This window comes from Phycodurus eques, chromosome 6 (assembly GCF_024500275.1).
Source record: "Phycodurus eques isolate BA_2022a chromosome 6, UOR_Pequ_1.1, whole genome shotgun sequence".
NCBI lineage: Eukaryota > Metazoa > Chordata > Actinopteri > Syngnathiformes > Syngnathidae > Phycodurus > Phycodurus eques.
Genome location: NC_084530.1, coordinates 29496002 through 29508120, shown reverse-complemented (window position 1 = coordinate 29508120; position 12119 = coordinate 29496002). Strand labels below are relative to the sequence as shown.

The following is a 12119-nucleotide window of genomic DNA, read 5'->3' as shown; positions in this document are numbered from 1 at the left end:
CGTACAAAAATAGATGCATGTGTTTTAAAGATCGATGCCAGGAATGTCGGTGGGTTTTGCAAGTTATGCCAACAAAAAAAAAAAAAATGACAAAATGGGAGGCAGTCAATAAGGCAGCTGTGGTCTTTTTAAACCCTTCAAAACACATCTATCATACATTTTTTCATTGGTATTAGTCGTGTCTGGAAATGATTGACTTTATTTCACAATTTATGGTTCCTCTGTTTGGTGAGAGCACACAGAGATGTCTGGGCATTTTAAGAACTTAACAAGGTTGGCATCTTTGCTGCCGTGTGAGGAAGTGCGGAATTCTCATGGGCTCCACTGGCACATGGCTATTTATTTATCCCTCCTTCCATTTTCTATGACGCTTGTCCTCATTGAGGTTGTTGGTGAGCTGGAGGCTATCCCAGATGGCATTGGGCTAGAGGTAGTCGGAAACCTGAGACTGGTTGCCAGCCAATCGCAGCGGACATCGAGACAAATAGTTCATAAAAGTCGCAACCACGCCAATGGACAGTTTTCGCATCAGAATTTGGTGTAAAGTCAGATTGCGCAAGTCTTAAACTCAGATGTAATCATCTTCGGCGCTCATCTGCACTCAGCGTCTTTGCCCACTGGTGGCTTGCCGGGTTTGTGCACACAACACACACAAAATATATATTTTCTCTCAAAAACAAAATGATGAAGCAGAACTTTAGAATTTAGAGGGTTCAAAGATACACAAAATGAACTTTTGCCCATTCAGTGCCGGAGTGGGTCGCACAGGTTGCTTCATCGTGATCGACGCCATGGCGGAGCGGATCAAGCACGAGAAGACGGTGGACATCTACGGCCACGTCACGGTCATGCGCTCCCAGAGGAACTACATGGTCCAGACGGAGGACCAGTATATCTTCATCTACGACGCGCTGCTGGAGGCCGTGACCTGCGGGAACACGGAGGTCCCCGCCAGGAACTTGTACTCGTACATCCAGAGGCTGACGCAGATTGAACCCGGCGACAATGTCACCGGCATGGAGCTGGAGTTCAAGGTGAGCAGTTAACAACAATACAGTAGCCTTCTTATATACATACATACAAACAAACAACCATCCACACTCACATTCACGCCTACGGGTAATTGAGAGTGATCAATTAACCTATCATGCATGTTTTTTGGGGGATGTGGGAGGAAAGCGGAGTGCCCGGAGAAAACCCACGCAGGCACGGGGAGAACATGCAAACTCCACACAGGCGGGGGCGGGGATTGAACCCCGGTCCTCAGAAGTGCGAGGCAGACGCTCTAACCAGTCGCCCACCGTGCCGCCGAATTGCAGATTGCATCAAATAAATTATGGAGAGAGTCAAATGACTTTAATGAGAGGAAAATACTTTCTTGTCCTTGGAATTGTGAGTGACCAAACTTGCCACTCTTCATATTGTGGCTTTTTATTGGAAAATCTTAGGGGGGAACCCTCTTGGCAAGGACAAACCGTTTTTCTGACCTTGACGCTCTCTTACAGCATCTTTCCTGAGGCTGTCAGAGGCTCTTTCGGTTCCAGCAGACCCCCTCTGAGAGTCTTCATATAGTCCGGACGAATGGTTGAAATGAAAAAGGATTATGGGATTTTACCTTGTGATTCAAAGGAAAAGACCGTTTTAGTGACGGTTTTAGGGGGCAAGTGTGGTTAGCCAATGAAAAAACAAGTAATGTTGTCTCAGAATTGGGAGTTCTTAGTAGAAGGTCGTATCTTCATGCATTCAAATCAAGCTCAAGTTTCAGTGATCTCCTCTGCGGGTGCCCCACGATTCCCGTTCCCCAAGAATCACAATGAACTCTGCGCCCTCCGACATGTCTTTCCAGTCTTGCATTGATGGAAAACGTGGCGCTTCTTCATTCATCAGATTCCATCTCGGTGTCGCTGGGCACCGCGCACCGACACATGGAAATACTTACTGAAGTTGTAAATGCGACATGCACTTCGTGAATCTCACTCAAAACGCAATGTGGTACTAATTGACGATTTAAACAGTTGCAATCATAAACAGTTGAATAACTCCACGAAGTGAGGGTTTAAGCAACATTTGAACTTCTTTAACGGTCAAAAAAAGACTGCGAATGATAAATCAATGGTGACGCTGGAGTCCGACTGCTTTGAATGCGATGCTGCTTGTTTTCCAAAACCTCCGACGTACTGTCGATTTTTCTTTCCTTAACAGCCCTTGTTGAATGTAGTATTTCTTTGGAAGAACATGTTTCACCAAAAAGACGGAACAATCCTTCGCTCACCTACCATGGATCTTTCATGCTTGACAGCGGTCGCTTGTGACTTCAGAGGCTTTATTTTTCGGATACTTCTACGACTGGTTGCCAACTGGGCATGACTTTATGCGGACATTCTCATGTTGCTAAGAGATACAATGCTCTGTTTGTCCCGGAATTGTCTTGATAAGATCATCTTGATTGTTGATGATCAAAACCAGACTTGAGAGTAGCAAAATCAACTCGTGGGGATTTTCCTGCTTGCTTCTGTCTTCAAGAAAATCAAGTATGTCTGTTTCTCCCACAGCATTCCCTTAGCCACCAATATTGGAAGCTTCTTTTGCGAGACCCTATTGTTACCAAGCGAGGGGTATTGTTTCACTCCCTCTGGAGTCTGTGGTTTCCCTCCGCTTGGTCGCTGTTGTTCTCTCTCCTTTTGAGACGTCATGCATTGGTCACGTGTGAGAAAGTACGTGTGTGTGTGTGTGTGTGTGTGTTCCGAGGCTACGGGTTCAGTTGAGGGTCACACATGTACAGCGAGACAGCATGGGGCCTTGTGGTTTGCGAAAAGTGTATTCAACTTTAAATGACACACATGAGAATTCTGCTGTTTTGGGTGAATACTGTAAATTCATGAATTAATAAGTGTTCAAATATATTCCATTTCGCCCCCACACCTCATCTTTTGCGTGCCAGCGTCTGGCCAGCGCCAAGGCCCACACGTCGCGCTTCGTCAGTGCCAACCTGCCGTGCAACAAGTTCAAGAACAGGCTCGTCAACATCATGCCCTACGAGACCACGCGCGTCCCCCTGCAGCCAATCAGAGGAGTGGAAGGGTCGGACTACATCAACGCCAGCTTCATCGACGGATACAGGTCGGTCACCACTTACACGCGTCCGATGGTTCTCGGGTTCCTCGGCGGCGCCCTGGTTTGTAACCCCGAGCGTGTTTCCAGGCAACAGAAGGCCTACGTAGCGACGCAAGGCCCGCTGGCGGAGACCACGGAGGACTACTGGAGGATGCTGTGGGAACACAACTCCACCATCGTTGTCATGCTCACCAAACTGCGGGAGATGGGACGGGTAAGGACGCCGCTTTTTTTTTCTGTCACTGTCGATCAGATGTGGGCAAAGTATGGCCCAGTCCCCGCATACGGTCCCCTGCGGTCTTCCTTTCGGCCCACCAAGTAAGTGTCCTGTAATATTTGTTGCATTATTCTAGCTGGGGTTTTTTTTTCCTAAAAATGGTGAATTAAAATGTATTCATTTCATTTTTATTCATCTAATTACATTTGTAGTTAGTTAATTTATCATACATAATAAAATATAAAATCTAAGTATTGTTAAGAGTAAAATGTTTACATTCATATTTTTTTTGGGATTATGTAAATACCGCTTTGTTCAAGTCTGCATTATACCTTTTATTGCTATTATTTACCATCGCGCATTAACATCAACACAACACCCCCCCCCCCCCCCCAAATAAAATCATGTTCAATCACTAATTTAATACGCTTTAAAACATTTCTAATTTATTATGCCGTCTTTGATTCAAATGGTCGAACACCAGAAGAGGCGAAGTTTTACTTCACTTTGCCCGTACAAGAGCTTTGATATATTGTTCTCAAGCTATTTTCAACACGTTAAATTGGTTAATAATGCGTACAAATAACAGACCAAGTGGGGACAGAGCATTTATGAAAAATATTTGGACACATGGGGATTCCGCCCGACAGCGACGATATGCATTGCTAACTTTTACCTCGTCTGCAAATCTACAAATCAAATGTGGCCCTTAAGCACCCTTAAGGTTTGCCCAGTCCTACGGTTTGACTTTAAACTTAATAGCATGGTTTTTTTGTCCAAAAGTTGCTAGTGATTTTAAAATATGTACGGGTTAGAATAAAATCCAATCCAATATGCTCATATTAGTTTCGACTTTGGCTTTATTTTTTGTAATTTGACACGTGAGACATCAGCTGTCGTCTTGTGTTTAAGTGGGGAGAGATGGACTCACAAAGGAATATGCTTGGGCTAATGTTTCGAAAATAAATCTTTAATTTCCCTTTTATTGTCCTTTGTAATTGTCAGACATATACTTGCTTTGATTTCATTGGCTCCATCCACATTCTTCCTTCGAGTCAAAAATGAGAGCAGATGACGTGCGTTCCGATAACACGACTGCTCCAAAAAATGTTGTTCGCGATCCTGAGAAAATGTTGGGTACAACTGACGACAGCATTTCATTTGTAATCAAAAAGTTTGATCCAAAACGAAACGACCGGCGCACAGGAGCGGTTTGAGAAGTAAAGCAATATCCTGTAGGAATGACGACAAAAAGTGCACGGCAAGACAAAAGTCGATTTGCTCTTGCGCAAGTGATGAAGAGTTTTGCGTGTTGTGTCCGTGCAGGAGAAATGTCACCAGTATTGGCCCGCGGAGCGCTCAGCTCGCTACCAGTACTTTGTGGTGGATCCCATGGCCGAGTACAACATGCCTCAATACATCCTGCGAGAATTCAAAGTCACCGACGCCAGAGTAAGTCTGGAACACACGTTGCGTGATGAGTCGTTTCAAGGTCCGCGAGGAATAAGCAGATCGACTTTCTTTCCTCCAGGATGGCCAATCGCGGACGGTTCGTCAATTCCAGTTCACTGATTGGCCAGAACAAGGAGTGCCAAAGTCCGGGGAGGGATTCATTGATTTCATTGGCCAAGTGCATAAAACTAAAGAACAGTTTGGCCAGGATGGACCAATTACTGTGCACTGCAGGTAAAAAAAAAAAATAAATAAATAAAAAACTCTGGTTGGTGTTCTCTATATATATAATATAGTCCCATAAAATTTAGCTTTGAATCCATTTTGATGATTAATCCATCCATCCATTCATTTTCTACCGCTTATCCGAGGTCAGGTCGCGGGGGCAGTAGCTTTAGCAGGGACGCCCAGACTTCCCTCTCCTCCAGCCACTTCATCCAGCTCTTCCGGGGGGATCCCGAGGCTTCCTCCGGTCCCCTTCCTTAAAAATTGAATCACAAATTGCACATTTATAACATTAATTTGACTCTATAACAGGAATCATAGATGTAGTTGGAGAAAAGCATCGTGCAGCATCATGTTGATCATATTTGAAACAAAATTGCCGTCATTTGAATATGTTTTATTTAAGTCAGTATTTGAATATGAATTTATTATACTCTTTGGTGTCTCTGAAGTGAAAGTTCAACTTGAACTCCGATGTCTCCGATGTATACTTTGTGTTGGACACCACACAACGAAGAATCAGATCGCACACGTGCGGGAACGCAAGGAGAGAGCGCTGCACCACTTGAGCCGGTCGGTAGGGATGGTGCCTTGCTCAAGAGCACCGCAACAGTCGCCAGCAAGCAGGCTAGCATTTTTGTCTGCAGCGGAACTCGAGCCCACGTCCATGATTCTACAATATTCATACATTGAAGTCAGACATGTCATGTTTTAAAATGTAATAATTATAGTTGACAGGCATTTCTGCTTATGACATTGTATTCGTACAAAATTGGCAATTTCCAAATTCCATTTTTTTTTACATTTTTTTTTAGAAAAGAAGACAACAGTAATATTTCCTAAATGTCCCATGGACATTTTACAGGATTTTCCACAAGGTTCCGCACAGTTTGTATAAATTAAGCACAATGTTCCCCAAAACATTCCAGTTCAATTTTACTAACATCCATCCGTCCATCCATTTTCTGAGCCGCTTCTCCTCACGAGGGTCGCGGGCGTGCTGGAGCCTATCCCCACTGTCATCGGGCAGGAGGCGGGGTACACCCTGAACCGGTTGCCAGCCAATCGCAGGGCACATACAAACAGACAACCATTCGCACTCACATGCACACCTACGGGCAATTTAGAGTCTCCAATTTATGCATGTTTTTTGGGATGTGGGAGGAAACCGGAGTGCCCGGAGAAAACCCACGCAGGCACGGGGAGAACATGCAAACTCCACTCAGTCGGGGCCGGGGATTGAACCCGGGTCCTCAGAACTGTGAGGCTGACGCTCTAACCAGTCGGCCACCGTGCCATTTTATTAACATTTAAAAAAAAATTCAAACCGTCTCAGCTGCACAATACAGTTTCGATCAAATACCAGCAAATTTCCAAATAATTCCATTTAGTGTACATTTGTAATTCGATGGAAATTGTAGCGAGTTGCAAAAACCGATGTTCTCCCCCTTTGCCACCTCGCACCGGCGCATTCTTGAGCCGTAACCGTGTGTCTCCCACCACCAGCGCCGGAGTGGGCCGGACGGGCGTGTTCATCACGCTGAGCATCGTGCTGGAGAGGATGCGCTACGAGGGCGTGGTGGACATCTTCCAGACGGTCAAGATGCTGCGCACGCAGAGGCCTGCCACCGTTCAAACAGAGGTCAGTGACTTTTTCTTTTTCTCTCTGCCTTTTTTTTTTTTTTGCAATTCTCACCGCTGTGTTGTGCCTCCTCCAGGACCAGTACCAGTTCTGCTACCGTGCTAGTCTGGAGTACCTGGGAAGCTTTGATCACTATGCAACATAAATGTGTCACGGCACGTCCCGGCCGCCCCCCCCCCCCTCCCCCCCCAAATCCACTCGTCTGTGGATGATTGCGCTGGGCGGCGACGTGTCTGTGAAGAGGGCGCCACAAACATGCAGAGTGAAAAGGGGCGTCCTTCGTACCCACAAAGAGCACCTCTAACTGAGCCATAAGCGACCTGCTTGACAAAGGGGTCTCCGCCCGCCCTTTGACCCAAACACGCCCATTGGTCAGTCCGAAGAAGCAACTCGCTCCAAAGCTTGATCAGAATCTCCGTTGTCTTTGTTTCAGTCAGTGCTGTTTTCTAAGCACCCAGGTTGCTTTACATTGTTCGGGTGTGGAACTGTTCACCTCATCCACCACCAGTGTAGCATCACCGACATGGATAGCTCGATAGAACGTCACAGGACATTGGATTTTTCTATCTTTAGACCAACTCGAAGGCATCCATCATATGGACGCCTCGTGGACGGACACAAAGTGGGACTTTGGAGCACGGGAGAATTGCCAACCGGAGAGTGGAAACTCACCGAGCGCACACTTTTAAGGATACACAGGACCCACAATGGACACCAGGAAGTGTTTCCCCCCTTTTTTTTGGGGGGGGGGGGGGGGGGGGTGTTTTTAGGGAAGCAAAGTCTTGTTTCCTATAAATGAAGAAGAAATTTCTATCACATAGTAATTTAAAAAATGCACCAGTTACACTTAATTGTTCACAGATTAAGATAAGGGAATTGTGAGAGGTTTCAAAAGCACCAACCCCACCACAAACAAAATATCATTTTCTGAAAACAAAAGCAAAAGTGGGCTCTCTTCTAAAGGCACAGTCGTCCTTTTATGATACTTTGGGTTTTTTTTGTGCATTTTTATGTTATCATTTTTCTGAAAGAAATACAATCAGATGCAGTTGGGGTTTGCAGTTTCTCAGAAACGTTCCCCGAACAACTATTCCATAGTCGCTTTTATTTGCATGAGCAAATCGATGAAGTCTTTGCCTGCCGGATGATTTACGGTTCAGGGTTAAGGTCTGTTTCAGGATATAGTTAGGTTCAGGTTTAGGGTTCTGGATTTTGATCTATGGTTGGATTTAGGGTCAGGGAACGGGTTTCGGGTTAGGAAGTTTGCGTAGGGTTGAGTGTTTCAGGTTAGATAGGGATGGATTTGTTTTGGTTCGTATTAGGGGAGCAAAGCATCAGTTTTCAAAAGTGTTCTGCTACCAGCCGGTCCCTTGAAATGTCTCCATTAATGCGTGTAAATCAAGAGAGAGAAGAAAGAGCGTAGATCACAAATCCGTAGAGTGCACGGAATGTTTTTCTTTATTATTTTTTGGGAGGGGGGGGGGGGGGGTGTGTGAGGAAGGAAAAACTATTTAAAACTTCACCTAGATTTCAGAACAAGAATTGTGGAAATGTGTCGAGACGATGTTCTCACCGGAATGCTCACCACCGGCCCGTGTGTCCGTCTGATTCAGTGTGCAATAAGTAGATTCGTATTCGATATATTTTTGTGTCCACTCACTCACTGCAGTCACATGCCATGATGATGATGATGATGATGACGATGAAGATAAATATTACCCATGGTGCATCATGTCCCAGACACGAGGCTATTAAACATTCGAGTCCGCCGCCCCACGTAAACAGTGTCGTCGTCACGGTAACCAGGAAACGAACGAATGATTGCAACCCCCAATGAATAGTTTAAGTTTAGATTTCTAGTGCCTTATATTACACGCCTATTTTGATAAACTTACGTTTAAGGGTTCTTGTGTATTTTACGTACGCACACTTATGTATATTTGTGTCGCGCGTGTGTGTGTGTGTGTGTCAGTATGTGTGTGCGTGTGTGAGAGAGATTTTTTGTTCTGTTCCACGATGTGAAAATTGCTGGTGTTCTTTTGTTTTTCAACGGCTCGTCATAACTCATCACTTTGAAAGGAATGCAGTCGTATCGTTTTTGAAGGTGTCCAACAAAGGTTTATTTCCAACGTATGGGCTGTAAATGATATGATGAGTTTGATAAGTCAAATGTGCGCAGTGATGCTATTTCCTCAAATAATGGCCTCCGCTTTAATTGATTGAACGAATAAACGCCGCACCCCAAATAGACATTTCTGTTTTTATCTATGCTTTTTCTCTTCTTTTTTCCTGGGTTTGCAGTAATCCCTCGTTTATCGTGGGGGGTATAGGTTCCAGACCACCCACCCCCACGATAGGTGAATTCTGCGAAGTAGTGTGACATATTGCAGTTGTTTTTTTTTGTTTTTTTTTATCCCCTTGTCAGTGCAGTCAACGCTTAATGTGAAAAAAAATCTTAATGTCACCAAACTGTGACCAATTGTCTCCAAAATGTATGTGGACATCTCTAATTACGCCCCCTTCCCCATCTGAATAATATCAGAACGATTTTATATAAATATGGGTCATATCTGGCCACTATATGAGGAAATCAAAACATTTTTATTGTCAAATCGAAGAGGGAAAAAAAGCGAAATGACGACATTTGTGCAAACAGGAGTAAATCCCGCAGGCAACAGCGTCGCTTGTCCTGCCCTCGTCACCGTTCTGGTGCCCCCGGTGTTGTTTTTGTAAGCATGGTACCACTTCGGAGATGCCCCGTTGGTCGCACCTGTAATGGGAAGACGTGCACTTTCTCTCTTGTACTATGCACTAAATGCTCTTATCTCTGTTAGCCCCCCCACCCCAACCCCCTTCTAAAAAAAAAAAGATGAAAAGTTTCCTTGAACTAGCTCATCATGGACGCTGCAATGCTCACACGGTTGTGTATATGTAAATAACACCCAACACAGAGACTCGTTGAAATTCTTAAATAATGAAGATGAAGAGTCAGTGAACTATCTCCGATATACAGAGCGATATAACAAAAGATTGCACCAGAAATCAGTTTATGGCACAGAAATATGTGCAATACATCACATTGTGGCTTTGTTGCACCACAAATGAGTTAAACGTGATAAACGTGTTCGACTTTACCCCCCAATGTATCATGTAGATGGATTAAAAACTGGAGTTTATAAATTATATAAAAATGAAAATAATGGTGTGTTGCTCGGATCAGTCACCTCCAACTGGTCTGTATATGTAAACTTTTTGTTTGTTTGTTTTTCATTTTCTGCTCCGGGTCAACAAGTGCTTTTTTTTATTTTTATTTTTATTTTTCTTACATCGGTTGTCAGAGTGTGTGCAAACCTGAGGATGAAAAAAAACACACACGGGTCTGTATGGATTTCTGTTCTTTGTCGACACAAGTTTCATTTGTTACAAATAAACTCAAGTGAAATAAAAGACACCGAACCTGTTTTGTGGCTCTGTAATAATTACTGCATATTAGTTGTTGTTTTTGAAAGGGCACATTTGAGCGGCTTTCACATGTGTGCATAACAAGGCCTTTAATCATTTGTTTCAATTTTGTAGGAAATTACACCCCATAATTCACAGAAAATGTTTAATAATGGTGTTATATTTATTATTCATATACAATTTTAAAAATGATATTTTCCCTTCTAAAGTTGTTTTCATGTATGTACCTTATTATACTGTATCTAGTTTGAGCTGTTTGAAGTATATTTTTTCCAATGTTATGCTAATTATAGTTCAAATCTTTTGAAAAAGGGGGGGGTGGGGAAATAAAGTTATTACAATACAAATTGTAATATGATGTGAACATATTGAAATTGTTAAAAGGCGTACAATGTCTCTCCCATTTAGCGATGAAATGTGATTTGATTACACTTTTTCCTCCCATCTCTTGTATGAATTAGTCGTCCAATTTGTTGGGATGGAACAAGGCAAAACATATGAGAAGAGTTCCGAGCAGAGGCCGCGAACACGAAACAACCTGCACAAAAACGATGACTAAACACAAACGCAGACAAGCATTCAAGATGAAACCACATCCAAACCTAAAACCATATGCACACCTATTGGACATCTGGTAGATGTGAAAGTTGGTGAATTGAAAACATCTGGATGAGGCTCTTCACTTGCACCTTCAGAGGATTATGATTATTTTATTTTTAAAAATTTCCAAGAGGAGATTTGGAACGTCAAATCCAAGTTGGCCAGCAACGATTCTGATATCTTCTGTGAAATACTTCATCGTTTCCTTCCATTTGGGAGTAAGTCATATTCCCCGAGCACGCGTGAGGAGGATTGACATGTTGGAGTCAAATGAAACGTCTGGTTGACAGGCGGATTATCGCAGCGTCGGCAGAAATACACACCGACGTGGCGGAGACAGCGACGAAAACCCCGAGGCGACGATATCCGTTTACGGCTTGATCTCGCGTTGACTGCGAAGAGAAACCGTGAGAGACGCGACTCGGGGGCAAAAGGTTGTCGACGCCCTGCAACGGTCTTCATTAAGCAACGCATCGAACATAATGGTTCAGCAACACGTGTAGACCGACAGTACGACAGTAGTCGTAGTCATATATTCTTTACCCTCTGCAAAGAATACGGATGAGCCGAGAGTACAGTGTATTTGTCTGTCCGTCTTATACTGCCCCCAGGTGGCCAAGGCGGGCAACACCAGAAAGCGCAGTACAATGGCTGAGCAATCGATGCGTTGAGACACATACATTCTACTTCATGTAATTTTTACAGTGCAATATTGTGGATTGCTATTTTTCCCCATGAAAACATTTTTGCTTGTTTTTGGGTGGGAAGGCTGGAACCTATGAATGGCATTTCCATTCATTTGAATGGGAAGTCAGGTGAGTGTACGACGACACCATCTTAATGACCAAATGACTTTTCTTGAAGGACTGTGTGCTCTTATTTAGCAAAAGGACATTCAGAAGAACCCCGAGACAAAATCAGGTGTTGGCGGGTTCTCAAGGAACTCCAGGGAAGAACCAAGGATTAACATTGTTGTCTTGAAACCCTAATTTGAAACCCTAACCCTGTTTCGAAACCCTACTTTGAACCCCTAACCCTGTCTTGAAACCCTACTTTTAAACTGTAACCCTGTTTTGAAACACTAATTTTAAACCGTAACCGTGTCTTGAAACCCCAAGCGTGTTTTGAAACTCTAACCCTGTTTTGAAACCATTCTTTGAACCCCTGACCTTGATTTGAAACACTAACCGCTTTGAAATGCTAATTTGAAACCCTAACCCTGTTTTGAAACCTTAACCCTTTTGAACCCAGCCGCAACGGGCTCCATCTCACCCATGACCCCAATGACAAGCGCTATGGAAAATAGATGGACAGTTTTATTTCAACAAAACAAAACAAAATTTCTCCTTGTTTTACGAATACAAAGAAAGAGACATGTTTTTTCATTCTTCAATAAAGTCCCATTCA

At 43.7% G+C, this 12119-nt stretch overlaps 1 protein-coding gene across 1 annotated transcript in view; it reads left to right on the top strand.

Moving 5' to 3' along the window:
- The window catches only part of ptprdb (protein tyrosine phosphatase receptor type Db), a 101111-nt gene extending 91014 nt beyond the window's left edge, over nucleotides 1-10097 (top strand). Inside the window, 7 exon segments of the mRNA XM_061679016.1 lie at nucleotides 749-1034; nucleotides 2942-3120; nucleotides 3202-3328; nucleotides 4658-4783; nucleotides 4863-5017; nucleotides 6515-6650; nucleotides 6727-10097. Coding sequence (XP_061535000.1) covers nucleotides 749-1034; nucleotides 2942-3120; nucleotides 3202-3328; nucleotides 4658-4783; nucleotides 4863-5017; nucleotides 6515-6650; nucleotides 6727-6795 — 1078 coding nt within the window. The 3' untranslated portion in view covers nucleotides 6796-10097.
- The last annotated feature ends 2022 nt before the right edge of the window (nucleotides 10098-12119 follow it).